The 18,452-nt window shown below is 38.0% G+C and overlaps 1 protein-coding gene across 5 annotated transcripts in view; it reads right to left on the bottom strand.

The window, feature by feature from the left end:
• LOC106071282 (uncharacterized) overlaps positions 1-18,452 on the bottom strand; it is a 162,627-nt gene that overhangs the window by 47,463 nt on the left and 96,712 nt on the right. For all 5 annotated transcript variants that reach the window (XM_056010359.1, XM_056010358.1, XM_056010356.1 and 2 more), the window contains exon 2: positions 15,969-16,335. In XM_056010359.1, coding sequence (XP_055866334.1) covers positions 15,969-16,065 — 97 coding nt within the window. In that variant the 5' untranslated portion in view covers positions 16,066-16,335. The remainder of the gene's footprint in view (positions 1-15,968; positions 16,336-18,452) is intronic.

Here is an 18,452-nt window from a genome sequence, read left to right as displayed (position 1 = left end):
CATCGGTAGCTGAAAATGCAGAGACATTACTCAACGAACGACAGATGAAAAGCAAAGTGAAATACAATGCAAAAGCAAGACTACCTAAAGATTATTCTGTCGGAGAGTTCGTCTAGGTCAAACATGGCAGAAAGCAGTTGTTATAAAAAAAAACATTCAGCACCCAGATCTTACATCATAAAGACAAACGATGGGAAAACATACAGAAGAAATCAACGCTTTTTGAATAAGAGTTTCGATGAAGACATCTCTGGGTACTATGATACCGATGGAGACAATGAACTGCAAACTGTTGGAACAAACGAAACAGACAGTTATAGATCAACGTCTAGAGAACTTGTTGTGTCAGTCAAGACAACCAGAAGTGGACGAATTGTTAAAGTTCCTAGTAGACAGGGCTGGCCTTAGGCCACTGCAGCCTATGCGGTCGCAGTGGGCCCCGCGCTTTCATAGGACGCGCGCTAACTCTAAGTGTACATTATTAAATTAAACCCTATAACGTATATAAAATAACAGGGTTTTCGCTACCTCCTGATTTTCTAGGGCCTCCAGGAAATCTCATGAAAAGGCAAAATATACGATAAAGTCCTGAACTTTTTTTGAATTTATTCAAATCTCCTTAAGAATAGACGAAATGGACATTTTGGGGTGCCTATAAATAAAAAGTGGCATTGCGAGCTTTCATTTGATAAAAATTTATTGCAAAGACGAAAGTAGGCCTATTTTCTAATTCAAAAAAAATAATATTGACATTATGCTCATCCCTACCCAAACTAGGCCCCGCGCGATCCGTTTCGCATAGGGCCCCGCAAATGCTAGTAGATATCACTCTTAAGAACTTTAAAAGGAAGGGTGTGATAATAACTTCAAAAGGAAGGATGTGCTAATATTATATGATATTACGTCATTGTTTGTTGTTTATGTTTTGTGCGAAAGCAAAAGGATTAGATGGAAATAAAAATAGAGTTTCCATTGGATTGAGGAAAGATGAATAGAGGGGTAATAACTCGAGTGTGAAGTTTAATTCTGAAATTATAGACGCCAAACCCGAATAATGGACTATTCTAGCATTATTAAGTATAACTTTTGGATCTGTTATACTCGATTCTGTAAATTTTGCTTCAAGGTGTATTAGTGTAGCCATAAATACTCGCAATTCAGATCTATTATTAGTAAAGGTAACAAGATACCTGGAATTCGCTGTATATCATGCAGTTTTATTCGTGGCAACAAAGTTTAAAATGTAAAACTAACTTTAAAAAAAAACTTTGATCTCTGTGTGAAAAAATATTTTTAAAATGTCAACAAAGTCAACGTACTGATAGACCTAGATCTAGGTTTAGTCTTTGTGATAAATTTTTAATCCATAAATGTTAAAAAAAAATCACCCGTTGACACTATTTGCCAATCCAATATATTAATTTATGTATTTACAAATAAATTTCGGACACCCATTTGGGGGCCCCCCCTAGGTGGGGGCCCGGGGGGATTTTAAATTTCTCCCCCCCCCCTCCCCCCCCTTAGTTACGCCACTGCGTTTAGTGCAGTTAGGTAGGTGCTAAATAACCATTTCAATGTTTGTGAATAGTGTGATCTGATAGTTGAGGTATCCTTGTTTATTATTATTGCCTAATTAATAATTTATATTACCACTAGCATTATTATTACCTATTATTTGTATGAATGTTGATTATCTCGAGTATGTTTGTGTGTATATTGTTATTTTGTGTAACATTGGCTGCTTTTGTTGCACTTGTGGTTTTTTCTTTGGAAATAAAAATAAAATTGTTAAATTGTAAAATTGTTAAAAAGTGAAATCATGGTGAAATTGTTAAATTGTTACCATTATTAAATTTTAAAATTGTTTTAATATTGCCCATTTTTACAAAATTTACATTGTTTTCTATTTTTAAAAAAATGCAGCATAATAAGTATTGAAAGAACAAGACCATCCGCTGACTGATAAAGATTTTTAACTAGAAACATTGTGTTGTTGTTTTAATTCGGGAGGTGGGGGGGGGGGGGGGGGACTTTGTTGTTGAACTTCTGTAGCTGTGGGGTTTCCCATTTCCGAGATGCTTCGGCTGAGAATAATCACTTTAAAAATAAATACTAGGATTTAGCCTGTTTTTTTAATCCAATCAAACGAAGGAAAGTTTTGACGTGAACTCAATGAAGGGAAAGCTATATCTCCAGCTTCATAAAAAGAAATAGAAATGAAATTGTATTTCAATCTAATTTTGGAAATGAAAAGAGAGAATAGAAAGACAAAGGAAGAGAAAGAGAGACAAAATAAGAGAAAAAATAAAAGACGGGAGGGAAAAGAGAACACGAGAAAAAGAGAGACAGAAAAGAGAACACGAGAAAAAGAGAGACAGAAAAGAGAACGCGAGAAAAAGAGAGACCGAAAAGAGAACACGAGAAAAAGAGAGACAGAAAAGAGAGACAGAAAAGAGCGACAGAAAAGAGAACACAAGAAAAAGAGAACACGAGAAAAAGAGAAACAGAAAAGAGAACACGAGAAAAAGAGAGACAGAAAAGAGAGACAGAAAAAGAGAGACAGAAAAGAGAGACAGAAAAGAGAACAGAAGAAAAAGAGAGACAGAAAAGAGAGACAGAAAAGAGAGACAGAAAAGAGAGACAGAAAAGAGAACACAAGAAAAAGAGAGACAGAAAAGAGAGACAGAAAAGAGAACACGAGAAAAAGAGAGACAGAAAAGAGAGACAGAAAAGAGAACACAAGAAAAAGAGAGACAGAAAAGAGAGACAGAAAAGAGAACACGAGAAAAAGAGAGACAGAAAAAAGAACACGAGAAAAAGAGAGACAGAAAAGAGAGACAGAAAAGAGAGACAGAAAAGAGAGACAGAAGAGACAGAACAGAGACAGAAAAGAGAGTCAGAAAAGAGTCAGAAAAGAGAGACAGAACAGAGAGACAGAAAAGAGAGACAGAAGAGACAGAACAGAGACAGAAAAGAGAGACAGAAAAGAGACAGAAAAGAGAGACAGAACAGAGAGACAGAAAAGAGAGACAGAAGAGACAGAACAGAGAGACAGAAAAGACGAGACAGAAAAGAGAGACAGAACAGAGACAGAAAAGAGAGACAGAACAGAGAGACAGAACAGAGACAGAAAAGAGAGACAGAAAAGAGAGACAGAAAAGAGACAGAAAAGAGAGACAGAACAGAGAGACAGAACAGAGAGACAGAACAGAGAGTCAGAACAGAGAGACAGAAAAGACGAGACAGAAAAGAGAGACAGAACAGAGACAGAAAAGAGAGACAGAAAAGAGAGACAGAACAGAGAGACAGAACAGAGAGACAGAAGAGACAGAACAGAGACAGAAAAGAGAGACAAAACAGAGAGACAAAACAGAGAGACAGAACAGAGAGACAGAAAAGAGAGACAGAAAAGAGAGACAGAAAAGAGAGACAGAAAAGAGAGACAGAAGAGAGAGAACAGAGATAGAAAAGAGAGACAGAAAAGAGAGACAGAAAAGAGAGACAGAAAAGAGAGACAGAAAAGAGAGACAGAAAAGAGACAGAAAAGAGAGACAGAACAGAGAGACAGAAAAGAAAGACAGAAGAGACAGAACAGAGACAGAAAAGAGAGACAGAAAAGAGAGACAGAAAAGAGAGACAGAAAAGAGAGACAGAACAGAGACAGAAAAGAGAGACAGAACAGAGAGACAGAACAGAGACAGAAAAGAGAGACAGAAAAGAGACAGAAAAGAGAGACAGAACAGAGAGACAGAAAAGAGAGACAGAAAAGAGAGTCAGAAAAGTCAGAAAAGAGAGACAGAACAGAGAGACGGAAAAGAGAGACAGAAGAGACAGAACAGAGACAGAAAAGAGAGACAGAAAAGAGACAGAAAAGAGAGACAGAACAGAGAGACAGAAAAGAAAGACAGAAGAGACAGAACAGAGACAGAAAAGAGAGACAGAAAAGAGAGTCAGAAAAGAGTCCGAAAAGAGAGACAGAAAAGAAAGACAGAAGAGAAAGACAGAAGAGACAGAACAGAGACAGAAAAGAGAGACAGAAAAGAGACAGAAAAGAGAGACAGAACAGAGAGACAGAACAGAGAGACAGAACAGAGAGCCAGAACAGAGAGACAGAAAAGACGAGACAGAAAAGAGAGACAGAACAGAGACAGAAAAGAGAGACAGAAAAGAGAGACAGAACAGAGAGACAGAACAGAGAGACAGAAGAGACAGAACAGAGACAGAAAAGAGAGACAAAACAGAGAGACAAAACAGAGAGACAGAACAGAGAGACAGAAAAGAGAGACAGAAAAGAGAGACAGAAAAGAGAGACAGAAAAGAGAGACAGAAGAGAGAGAACAGAGACAGAAAAGAGAGACAGAAAAGAGAGACAGAAAAGAGAGACAGAAAAGAGAGACAGAAAAGAGAGACAGAACAGAGACAGAAAAGAGAGACAGAACAGAGAGACAGAAAAGAAAGACAGAAGAGACAGAACAGAGACAGAAAAGAGAGACAGAAAAGAGAGACAGAAAAGAGAGACAGAAAAGAGAGACAGAAAAGAGAGACAGAAAAGAGACAGAAAAGAGAGACAGAAAAGAGAGACAGAAAAGAGAGACAGAAAAGAGACAGAAAAGAGAGACAGAACAGAGACAGAAAAGAGATACATAAAAGAGACAGAAAAGAGAGACAGAACAGAGAGACAGAACAGAGAGACAGAAAAGACGAGACAGAAAAGAGAGAGAAGAAGTGAGATGTGAGCTGAAGACAGAAGGGAAGACGCGAAACTAAACAAGAAAAAAGTGAGAGGCAGAAATAGAGAGAGTGAGAGATTGAGCTAAACAAAAAGAGGTAAAGATACAGAGAGAGAAACAGCAAGAAAGAAAAAAAAAAGAAAGTAGAACACCAAAAAATAAAATCTAATTGTTTCAAACTATTTGAAGGTACTAATTTTGTAACATTTGGCCACGACCGTCACGCTACTGAAGGGAAGTCGCTGCATAAAAAGTCAATTTAAAAAAAAAATGCGTGCCATTTACATTCAAAGTGCATTCTTAACCTTAATAAGCGAACATAAATGTTTTCTTTTAATTGTACTTGTTAGTGTGCCAGAATAAGCACAAATAATAAATATTTATATTTGTAATGAACATTTCTTGTATTTTTAATAGTTATATTTGAATAAGTGATAGTGAAAATACATCAAAATTTCTTTCTTTTTTTAACATATTGTAAACATAATCTTCCTTACATGTATATTTTTATGAAAACATCGCTTGCATAATTAATTTTATTAACTAATCGGTTTAGAAAGCAAAAAGTAGCCGTTGCACCTAAACTTTGCAAGCCACATCGATGGTGAAATAATAGTTTTCATTTCTCTTCTAGTTTTTGAGATGTGACAGACAAATCTAATAGCTGCTTTTTAAAAACTCGAAAGTTAAAAAAAAATTGAAACAGAAAATTGAAGAATTGCGTCTAAAATCTAACAGTACTTCAGCTTGTCAACATCTGTAAATGAAATTCTAGCATTAGCTTTAACTAATGATGTCCAACCTACGTCAGAGGGGCTATATCCGGCCGGTGTCGGGGCGCTTTCCGCCCCATCGGAACATCTGCCCGAAGAGCACGATAAAGCCGCAGAGGCAGAGGTTTCATTAGGCTCGACAATCTATTGCAGTGATATGGCCCTTGACACGTATGTCTGATATGATATGGCCCCAACTTCTGAAAATGACTGCGTACATTTATGTGTGTGTGTTTCTATGGTGACGGTGGGGAAATGTTAGCTATGTAGTGAATGATTCAAGATAAGTGGCATTGTCGTAAGCATTCTTGTGTAGGAAAGACGATTCCATAACGCTTGAGTGAAAAGACGTGTGTTTGTATTCAGTTATATTGTGTTCAGAAAACAATTATATATTATTACTTCAGTCTACTATCAGAAAAATATAGAGTTACAGATCTTACAGAGGAAGTGGAGATGGATTGGTCACACCCTTAGAAAAATACCAACGACAGAGCTAGACAGAGTGGAACCCAAAGGGAACAAAACCAAAAAGAACATGGCGACGCACAGTAGTAGAGGAAGCCGAGAGGACCGGAAAGAGCTGGAAAGCCATTAAAAAACTAGCAAGAGACCGTGGAGATGGGCGTGTCTTTGCTGATGCCCTACATTCCACGAGGAACGCAAAGGAAAGATGATAATGATGAAAGTCTACTATAATCTATATATACTGACAACTGGGAAGACATAGCTCTAGACCGCAACAGGTGGAGAGAGACAGTGACCAAGAAAGCTATGGACAGTGAAAGTACATGGGTCTCAGCCCAGGAAGAAAAACGCACAATCCGAAAAACGGCCAGCTCCTCTACCATCGAAACAAAAGCCACCTTAACCTGCGCTATCTGTGGACGGGAGTGTCTCTCCAAAATAGGGCTCCACAGCCACATGAGGAAGTGTGCTCTGAGATGAACCATAGTCGTCCTACGACTGAAGGAGGCCGATGAATGTATATATAATATTGTTTAGAAAGGAGTTCTTCAAGTCATGTGAAGTTTTATAAGTTAAGATATAATACGTCTACAGTGGTTTAGTTGTCTACCAGCAGTTTGGTGGTACAGATCACCGACTGTTGCAAACAGTACCAGAATCCATACCAGGATTGGTGGGGGATGGGGAGGTTAATATGACTTAATTCCGGGGCTCAGACAGAAGGGGGAGCCCCTTCACGCATTTTTGTATGAAAATGTTTTCGTAGTTGAAGGTTTTGGACATGATGGGTGAAGACAGGGACACACACGGATCAATTGGGTTGGGCCCTTATATTTCCGACGTCGGACCTGCACTGGAAAAAAATAAAGTGACACAAACGAGGACAATGGTTAACAACCACTTTGACGCCCAATAACCCAGACAGAAGATTAGAGAGGCGAAAGAATAAAGATTTACGAACAGACAGACTACTGACAGACAAACAGACAAACATTCCGATAAATGAAGAAACAGTCAAAACGGACTAAGAGACAGTCGGATTGACAGATGGATAAAGAATGAGTCGGATGGACAGATAAATAAAGCGACAGTTGGGGGGACGGACGAAACGTATTCAGAAACAAACAGATTTAAAAAAAAGTCTTAACATACATTTTTTTTCAAGACACACAAGCCAACAGACAAAAAGCAGACAACACAGCAGGCAGCCGAACCATATTTAAATTCACAATGTCCACGCCCTGTAGCAGAATTAAACCAATTCTGCAATCCGGTGTGTCTCTTTAAACAGATCGATAGGGATTCCATGCAAATAATTTACGGCTTACAGAGGTCTGTATTGTAATCTCTTCGTGTGCAGCAAATGTAGTAGGATGTTTTAGACATGGTGCCTAATGTTAACTCTACACCGCACCGATATGGATCTAGTGCTGATGTATCCAGTGCACAGAAGTGATTTAGTAATACACTTTTTTAGCTAGCAGAAGTGGTTTTAAACAGGTCACAGTGAACAGGTCACAATGACACGTTTAGTTAACAGGGGCTTACTTTTTCACTTTTTTTTTTTTAAATTGCGTCTTTAAAAGGGTGAGCAAGCTAATATAGCACAGAGCAGGACTCTCCTTAAAGGGCAACAGTCCAGTTGGTTCATATTAATCACGTCTCAGGCAAAACTTCGACTCACGGTGCTCCCGCTGCGTGGGAGGAAGAGGAAACCCTGCCTCATATTTGTTTTTCAACTGCCCCAAACTTGCTGATCTCCGTCTAGGCTGCTCTGGTAAATCTGGTAAGTTCTTGACCTGTATGGTGACATACAAACATCAAGGATAACAGAAGGGTTTCTGTCCCGGACTTTTGTACACGAGGCGACATAAGCCTCTCGAGCCCTCACTTAAATGGAGTTGGATGATAATGAAAACAATGATGACGACCAATGGTTCAATCAATTGCATGATCGATTTAATTGGTTAGACCTTAGACTAATAAAAGTAAATAACCCTTTCAGAACTTGCGATCTGTGAGACAGATAATGAAAAGCTAATCTATTTCTATAATCGACGATTAACGAGGGTGTCATGTGGCCATCACAACGACCAACCGCTTTTACTTTCCCCATCAGTGCTTATGAGAGTTGGGACGCTTTAAAAGTCCAGAGATTAAAAATCCCGTCTTAGCCGAGATTCGAACCCATGACTCCCTCGGTTCGAGAGCCAAACGCTTTACCACTCAGCCCAAGAAAGCGGAGAATTTTGATTTTTTTTTTTCATTATATATGCAAAGTCTTTGAAACCAGAAAGAGAACAAAAACAAACACATTGACACCCCCCAAACCTTCGCATTTATTAATTGTAAAGTAAGTCACAATTACAACAAAATCAATCGAAACATGAATAGTTATTGTCATTGTCATTCCATTATAACAATAAGACTTGTCTTCGAGTCCAAAGATTATTGCGGACTGCAGGCCCAGCTGTGACCTACATACTTTGCCATATCCAGGGTAAGCATAACCTTTGTCCGCCGGTGGTCGATTAAGATTTTCTTTTCGCTGTCTGTGTCCTCGGCAGCGGATTTTCTTTTGGTCTCAAATGTTTATCCCGTGGCCTTTGTGAGTGACCTCCAGCTGTCTCGTTCCGAGGCTGCTTGCAGCCAGATGCTCTCTTCTATGGCAAGTTGGCGCTTAAGCTGGTCTTTAAAGCGTTTCCGTGGGGAAACTCTGTTACGCCGACCACCTTTAAGCTCACCAAAAAAAGACTGCCATTGGCATACGTTCGTCTCTCATACGGAAAACGTGCCCTGTCCAGCGTAACTGTCGGACCATAAGAAGTCCCTCTATACTGTCCATACCGGCGTTCGCAAGGACATCGCTGTTTGTAGTGCGGTCTTACCACTGTATGTCCATGATGGAGCACAAGCATCTTTGGTGAAGGCGCTCAAGTAGTCTTAGTTTCTTTCTGTATAGTACCCATGTCTCAGATCCATGGAAAAGGGTTGAGAGAACCACTGCTTGGTAGACATTAATTTTTGTAGGCAGGCGGAGTGAGTTATTCCGCCAAAATCTCGCCTGAAGGCGTCCAAAAACGCTACTGGCCCTGGCCAGACGGTTATCAATTTCTCTTGAAAGTGAGGCGTCATTTGATACTATACTTCCTAGATATGTGAAGTGGTCTACCACTTTAAGAGCTGTCCGTTTACGGTGATCTTTGGGGCTGAGTAGGTTATATTGGGTGACTTCTGGAACATGACTTCTGTTTTCCCGAGGTTTATAGATAAATTGAAAGAGGCGGCAGCATATGCAAATTCGTAAAACCGCTTTCTGGAGATCATGTTCATTGTGAGCTAGCAGTGCGCAATCATCGGCATAGAGAAGCTCCATTATGACCATCTCTTTTGTTTTTGTATGGGATAGTAGACTTCGAAGGTTGAACACATTGCAATCCGAACGAAACCTGATGTGCAGTCGATGCCTCATTTGACCCAGCATTACGCCAAAGAAGATAGCGAATAGAGTAAGAGCAAGTGCACAGCCCTGTCCCACATGAAACTGCTTCTCATTTCATTATACAGATCAGCTTAATAAGGTAGTGGACCATTAGCCTCGAAGATGCTACTGACATTATATTATAGTAACCCCCTGACCTAGACTGTTGACTAATGTGTACATATAAATATTATAATAATTTTTTTAAATAGAACTTGTTGATACAATATGTTTTTTTTTAATAAAAATTAAATAGTAATTTAAAAAAAAAAAAAGCAGCACATAAAAATACATAAAGCCTAACCACTCTCTTTAAAAAAAGTGGAAGGCACATAAAGGAAAAGAGGAAAGAATTCCTATGACGAAGTGTCTAAACTGAATACCACAAATAAAGAATGAAATGGGTTGCCTGAATCAGCCAGGAAGATCAACGACTTAGCAGAGTTTAAATCACTGATTAACATGTATGACTAGAGGAAGAATGAATGCGTAAGACGTAATTTTTTTTTTGAAGTCTTTTTTTAAAGATGAGATTTGATAACATACTGATATAAGGCTAGTCTTCGAGTCCGAAGATTAGTGAGGAATGCAGTATTTCCCGTGGATGCGCAGTCCCAGCTAGGACCTACATATTTTGCCACATTCAGGGCAAGCATAACCATTGTCCGCAGGTGGTCGATTTAGATTTTCTTTTCGCCGTACTGATAACGTACTGAAGTTAACTAAAAAAAAAAATGTACTGTTGGAATTTGGGTTAAAATAAATTTTCTGAATGGCACCATTGTGATCTAATCAACCTGGTACCCAATGAGATCAATCACAGAAATAGGGAAAGACATTTATTATGTGAACAGTGACAGGTCGCCAGGCCATGGCACTCGCCAGTGTCACATCTGGACAATTTTTGTTTAAGATAGCGTTTGGTCCACGCTTGGTCAACAGACCAGAAGACCACGACCATCACAGGACGCAGGTTATCTTATTATTGTTGGAGATTTCTTTTTTGGTATATCCGGTGTTCAAAATAAATGCGGTGTGGATCAGCTTTGTTTTTTAAAAAGTATAGGAACATTTTGTGTGTGCACTCTTTGGCACAGCAGAATACAATTGGATAACTATCAAAGGGGGGCTGGAGTTCGAATCCCGAATCAACTGAGAAGCAGGACACCTACCCAGATACCCCCCTCCACAATTGGCTCGTATCGCTTGGCTTATTATGCCCGTGAAAGATGCGCTATGCCAAAGCAATCAATTAATAGAAAAAGACAAACTCTAATTGCTAGTAACTCACTTTGTGACCACAGTGTTTGAAATAAAGAAACATTGCAGTGGCGGCCTTAGTGGGTGGCGAGGGAGTACCCCGCGATAGCAGAAATTATTATTTAGTTTGTCGTTTTCTCATGCAAAATGTTTATGAAACATTAGTTATGTTGATTAAATGCAACTAAATCAATATTAGAGGACCGGGGACAACTTTTACAAGCGAAATCTTACATGCAGAACAACTATATTACAGTATGTAGTCTAGTCAAACGGCCAATAGTACAGTACTTGGAACAACGTAAAGTACTATGTTTTTGAACAATAAGAAGGCCTGTAGCATTCGTGGTGCACGAACCTGTTAACATGATAAGGTACAGTTTACATTGTCTACGCTTAAGGCTCACGTTCCGTGTGTGACACTCGCCCCAGGCCCTTCGCACTGCTAAGGCCGCCCCTGCAAAAAAAAACAAAAAACTTAGTCTAATATAAGTTTGAATAAATCAGTTTGTCAACCTGTACTGTGATACATTCATGGTCAGTATCATCTACCAATCTCCAAGTGTTAGACAATAATTACAGACGGGGGACTATGTAGGTCATTTACTCCGAAATAAATAATGATGCTTACCCGTGACGTGAAAGAGGATCATACTAGTCACGGATGATTGCCTTACAACTGGTCAGAACAATGCCAAACTTTAACCTTCAGGCTAATCACTCTTCAGATGAACTGAAGCGATAGTCTGTGTGTTGATCTGAATGTTGAATGGTTACTGCTTCCTTCGTTGTATTCCTGGCGATGTAGAAACTTCCAGGTGGACAGCTAAGACAACGATGTCCTGCTGTTCACGTTCGCAAGCGTGTTTGAAACGATTAATGTAGAGCGGATTGCTTTTTGTCCAGACGCTCAGGGATGTTTAGCTTCTGACACCAATAAAGTATGTCATAATAAATTACCTGGAGTCAAGCGAACCACCTGACTTTCAGTATTGACAGAACTCATGGGGCTGCTATAAGCAAACAAACATGAGAGCGCTATTATAGCGTTCACTCGCTGTCAAGGACGGTTTGATGACCTCAAGCTAAACACTTAAAGATGAAGTCTACAAAATCTACACATTTTAGTATGGGGAGGGGGGGGGGTCTGGTTGTCAAAATCGGCCCTGGGAATACAATGTTCCCCGGCCCACTAGTGGCGTTCCATATGTAACACATTGCGTATTATTCTGACCTGTCTCCAGAGGCCAGTAGTATATTGTAAAGCCTGTATAAGATTCTTTTCTAAAAAGCGAGTCGAGAGTCAACCTACTTTCACTCAAAGTGGCGCATTTCCTGGCGGCGCCACAAATCCATTGGCAACCATCTTGACTTAATGCTGAAATGTGGATTTATGAATACAAAAATGAAATCCTAATACACAATTGTTTTTTCTATGAAAAAACGCCCCCCCCCTTTTTTCTCCTCTGTGTCATCAGAATGCGGATGTGGGCGGCCACCATTGTGATGTAATCGCTGGAGCGGAGTGTCCTCGAAGCAGTGAGTCCTAGAATCGTTATACCAGCAGCCATGAGCCACAGTTGGCAACTAGATACAAACAACTTTCTAATGACTAAAGAAAAAGATTTATATATAAATGCATTAGCTACCGGTACTCATTAGCTTCGAACTCTTTACATTTGGATTATTTTATTTGATGAGTATAATTCCTCAGTAAATAATTGAATATTTCTTTTTTTTTTTTTTCAAATACATGTATATTTATTTTCTCACAGAAACCAATTCATCAATTGTTCCTGTTCACCATTGTTACAGTAGAGCCGTTTTGGAGTTCCGTGTCCATGCTCCACCCACTCAGGTTCTACCCTCCACGAAGTTTTGACTTGAATAGAGGTACTATAAAAATTAGGCACAAGCGAATGAGTTTAGCAATTTGATTCTTCAGTCCTGAATAGTGCATAAGGTTTTTTTACAGGATTTATTTTAAAACGTCACTTATCAATATTTACATATTCTTTACACCGGATACACCAAAAATTAAAAGCTTTCTAAATATAGATTAGCTTCCATGTTTGGGATGTTAGAAAGAGCATTAGATGTTGAAACCAAAAGAATCACACACAAGCACAACATGCGATAACATAGGATGTGTAGTTAAGGAAGAAATAGCTAAAATATCTATCTATCTATCTATCTATCTATCTATCTATCTATCTATCTATCTATCTATCTATCTATCTATCTGTCTATCTATCTATCTATCTATCTATTGTGATGTTGCTAGTTCAGGCTGTCTTGAAGTCAACCAATTACTCTGCAATCGTTTGGGTGTAATTGTTCGGGTGTATTACGTGTAGTTGACCAACAAGTCAAACAAGAACCATACAACACCTATTTTAACAAGTGAAGAGATGTAGTCGACTCTGATGAACAATTGTACATGGATTTATTCTGATAAAAGGCCACAGTAGAAGTCTCTGTCACTAAACACGTCGTTACCCTGGAGTGTTCTATCGCTAACTGATTTTCCGGTCTCTAACCCAACATATCCCAAACGTCACTAGTCCCGTTCAATATGCGTCTTCTATGGTGCGTCGCTAAATAACTAACCTATATAAGTAAGGTGTCTAACACTATCTATCTATCTATCTGTCTGTCTGTATGTCTGTCTGTCTGTCTGTCTGTCTGTCTATCTATATATCTATATATCTATCTACCTATCTACCTATCTATCTATCTATCTATCTGTCTGTCTGTCTTCCATGTTTGACTATCTATCTATCTATCTATCTATCTATCTATCTATCTATCTATCTATCTATCTATCTATCTATCTATCTATCTATCTATCTGTCTGTCTGTCTGTCTTCCATGTTTGACTATCTATCTATCTATCTATCTATCTATCTATCTATCTATCTATCTATCTATCTATCTATCTATCTATCTGTCTGTCTGTCTGTCTGTCTGTCTTCCATGTTTGACTATCTATCTATCTCTAACTATTTATATGTCTGTTTGCGTGTCGTTACATATAAATGCCTTTAACAGGAAAAAGGAAGAAAAAAAAAAGTCTTAAGGTTTACTCATGCGTAAAACTAAGAGTTGTCACCCTTCGTTCCAAAAAAACAAAATTTATTATATATGTCAACACTGAACTAAAACTATAGCCGTCGCACGATTGTACGTGTAATTACAATAGTTTACATATCCCTGTAGTACCCACAATGCAAAATCCCTTCCAGTGTGTTGACTTAGACATCAGTTCATGTATTTCTCAATCATGTCAAACTTTGTCTACATAAGCACAATGTATTTTTATGTTGAATGTGTTCTGTTCTAAATTGTACGTAGAACTAATTGTGAGCACTCAGAATTGAAACATTTGTAACGTATTAGATCATTTTGAATGGAATAAGTTCAATAAGGGTTTGAGACACTAAAGAATAAGGAAATCACGGAGATAGGCGACAGGCCAATAACTCTTAGAGATCTAGTTCAAATATCTAAAGTCTGATACAGAAATTAGCAAGGGCAATAATTTGTTGAAGAAAAATAACAAAAGTTTGTTTTCGGTAAGGCAGAAAACAAAAACAAATTAAAAAAATATGTTATCCTCACAAGTCATGTACGTATAAGACTTGTGTTCGAGTCTGAAGATTAATAAGGAGTGCAGTATTTCACGTGGCTACGAAGACCCAGCTGTGACCTAGAAATTTCGCCATATGCAGCCTTAAAATCTTTTTTAAAAAATGCATACATTCATTAATGTTTAATTAACATTGTTTTTAATTATTATAATGTTTAGAACTATTTATTGGTATATGTATATGATAATAGGGTTATAAGAATATATATATATATATATATATATATATATATATATATATATATATATATATATATATATATATATATATAAGATAAGATAAGATATTTTTATTGATCCAATCAAATGGAAATTCAGTTTGGCTACAATTGACAACCTCAGCGTAACTACTTTACAAAAACAATATGGATGAAAAATTCGAACAACATTCACACACGAAACACATACACATTCACAACCAGCGCTTTATGAATTGGACTTCTATGTACTTCTCGATGACGACAGCTGATCTTGTAACACTCTGACCGATAGGGGGATAAAGGAGTTTTTAAATCTTTCTGTTTTAGTTCTAATGGAAAGGAGACGACCACTTCGTTCAGATCTTATGTAACAGTGGTTTAATGGGTGCAGGTTGTCTTTAAGAATCGTGAGTGTTTTGGAAATGCATCTTTCTTGAAAAAGCTCTTCAAGAGATGGTAGCTGTATTTGAGTGATACACGATGCTTTTTTAATTAGTCTATTAAGTCTATGTCTTTGTGCCAGTGTATGTATATGTAAGTGTGTGTGTATGTGTGTGTGTGTGTTTGTATGGGGGGAGTGTGTTAAACTGTAGGCAGAGCTTGTAAAGCGTACTACGTCAATTTAATGATATTTTGTCTCTATATAACTAGCTATAGTATTATTGTTGACCTTATAGGCTGAATGCAGTTAAAATTGCCCAACTTAAATCTTGGGTAAATGGAAACAAAAGTTGGGCGTGTGACTGTATAGCAATCTAAACACTTGTCCAGAATAGGATCGAACCAAAGACATTCGCGTTATTGGCGCGACCCTCTATCTGCTTCGTTATCCTGCCATACTGCAATGTGTGAAATTTTAGCAAATTTTTAAATATCAATCAAGTTACTAGTCCCACTTTCAATATCAGTCAATCAAGTTACTAGACCAACTCAAAATATCAGTAAATCAAGTCACTAGACCAACTTCCAATATCAGTAAATCAAGTTACTAGACCAACTTTCAATATCAGTAAATCAAGTTACTAGACCAACTTTCAATATCAGTGAATCAAGTTACTAGACCAACTTTCAATATCAGTGAATCAAGTTACTAGACCAACTTTCAATATCAGTGAATCAAGTTACTAGACCAACTTTCAATATCAGTAAATCAAGTTACTAGACCAACTTTCAATATCAGTGAATCAAGTTACTAGACCAACTTTCAATATCAGTGAATCAAGTTACTAGACCAACTTTCAATATCAGTGAATCAAGTTACTAGACCAATTTTCAATATCAGTAAATCAAGTTACTAGACCAACTTTCAATATCAGTGAATCAAGTTACTAGACCAACTTTCAATATCAGTGAATGAAGTTATTAGACTAACTTTAAATATCAGTAAACATCACAAGAGTATCTCACCTTTGTTACTCGCGTATACAATGTCCAGTGCTAGAAGTGTAGCTAACACAATAATCTGAGATAATCCTTTTGATAATCCAACTTTTTTTCTCGCCATGATAATCCGTAATCCGAAATGCGCTTTTTTTTTTGTTCGGATTTTTTTTCCTCGGTACCAGTGTAGTCCCAAGTTTGAGGTATATCTACTGTTTTCGTATGAAATAAGTCCGTACTTCTGTGACTAGGTGTAGCAGCCTCTGTTCACTGACTATAACGATTGACGAATTTGAGCACACACGAGTGAGAGGGGCAGTGACGCCTCGAGGCGACATGCTCCCGTTGTGGTCCTACAGTGTGGCCACCTTGAGCTCCTTGTGGCTGGTCCTACCTGCAGAAGATAGAAATATATGACAGTTAAACTATCTCTTTACAAAACTTATAGCAGCTGACTTTATAGTCGATGACATCACACGAATACATAAAAACAAGCAAAAGGTAAAAAATTCTTTTCATGCCAATGAATAATTGAATAATTGTGCGAAGTTTCAACTTGATCCGAGAATGGGTGTGGGAGAAATGACGAGTACGTACTTTTTACCAGACAGACAGACAGACAGACAGAGTGAGTTGATATAAGCTTTGTAGAAATTAAACAGTTTGTTAATCAACTAATGGTAATTGATTAGTTTTCTTGTATATAAAAGGGGGAGATAACCCTTGTAATATTTAGAGATACGGCACTGATTCAACGGTGATTTCCCTTTACTTAAGATAAGCTTTGTTTTTTTTTTTAAAGTATTTTTTAAATGTTTATTTTTTTAATGTGTATTTAAAATGCCTCACCAGGCTGGTAGGTTATACTTCTCGGTTGACACTCATCATAGCAATCGAGAGTCACCCATTTTATGGTAATTTGGCCCTTGTACTCCTTCTCTGGGATTTATTATTGGTTGACATGTCGATCACCTCAACGCCAACGAGTTTTTTCTGTGTACTATTTGTTTGTTTTTTTTAAATGGTAAACGTCTGAGATTATTAGTAAAATGATCAAGTGTAAAACTAATCCAGCGCGTTGGTCTCCAGTGATAGACACTAACAGTACATAGATAGAAGTAACACTGCTGAATACAATTAAAAATAGTTTGTGTAATGATAACATGTGGTCGACGGAGAGTATCACTAATGATCCCCCCCCTCCCCCTTTTTTTTTTGCTTGTGACCTGGATTGACTGCGGTTGTTTCCCTTGAAGCGGAAATCTCTAAGTCACAAGGTACTCGGCAATGTTATTGCTTCCCTTTATTCCATTTCCCCGCCCCCTTCCCCCCCCCCTTACACACACTGACTTTTTTATGAGCTCCCTCACGTTGGCGTCATTGCACGCACTTCGTTCATTCAGTCTCATTGTAGGTCCATTGGGTTTGATAGAAATATAGTGTTCATTTCGCTACTATTTATAAGTAGTCCTTACTGTATTTTATAATTAGTAATGAAAAGATCCTTACAGCGTTAACTCTTTCTCTCCTAATTGACGATCCCATCCATGATTTGACCTCATTAAATAAAATTAATGTTTAATTTTATAAACGTAATTTTTTGTCATGTGAAAAGATCATGCAATCCCCTTCAATTCTATACTAAATAAAACATTTTATGATAACAAACAACAAAGTTATTGAAGCTTAATCATAACAGGTAGTGAAATAGTAATGCTGCAAATAAGAAATTCCATCGAATCGAGGAAAGAGAGAAAGAGTTAAATGTGGTATTCATTTTTATTTTTCAAAAGTTGTGTGAATCGGTAAGGAGGAAAATAAAATGGAGAGTGTGGAGGATGGGGGGGGGAAGACTCTGATGAGGTTCTGGGTAACATTATAAAAATTAATGGTGTAAGTTTTAGCGACCTCGTTTATTTATTTTAAATGACTAAATGTTCTAGTAGTTCTAAGTTATCTCCCCCTTTAAAAAACAACAACATGGCCACAGATCAAGGGAGTTTAATTACAGTAAAGAAATGTTCATGAAAATATTTAAATATTCGTAATGGCCGGACCGGCCGGATTAGTTTAGAGGCAAAACAAGTTATAGCTTTGGGCCCTCGAGAAATATTTAGCACTAACTGGGCTTATAAGGTGAACCAAAAAGGGTCCTGTATTTTAAATAGCTTAGGGTCTTTTCGAGTCTAGATCCGGCACTGCGCCTATCTCAGAAGACACACACGCGCGCGCCATTGAGTGAATGAGAAACAGACCTTCCTTCAGAGAAGAAGATAATTAAAATGTTTGTCAAATGATTTCCATGTTTCGGATATTCCTTCAGAGTTGAAGATAGTTTACTTCTTAGTCCAAACCTACCGCAGGACGACTCAGGGAGAGGGCAGGGTTTGAACCCGGGACCATCGACAAACGCAAACGGCAGTCCAGCGCACAAACCGCACTACCAGGCAGCCATAATTATGTCTTAAAAACCAAATTAGGGATGACTTTACATGGATAGATTTATAAAAG

Source organism: Biomphalaria glabrata, chromosome 14 (assembly GCF_947242115.1).
Source record: "Biomphalaria glabrata chromosome 14, xgBioGlab47.1, whole genome shotgun sequence".
Lineage (NCBI taxonomy): Eukaryota > Metazoa > Mollusca > Gastropoda > Planorbidae > Biomphalaria > Biomphalaria glabrata.
Note: the sequence above shows the minus strand (reverse complement) of the source record. Positions and strands in the feature narration are given on the sequence as shown.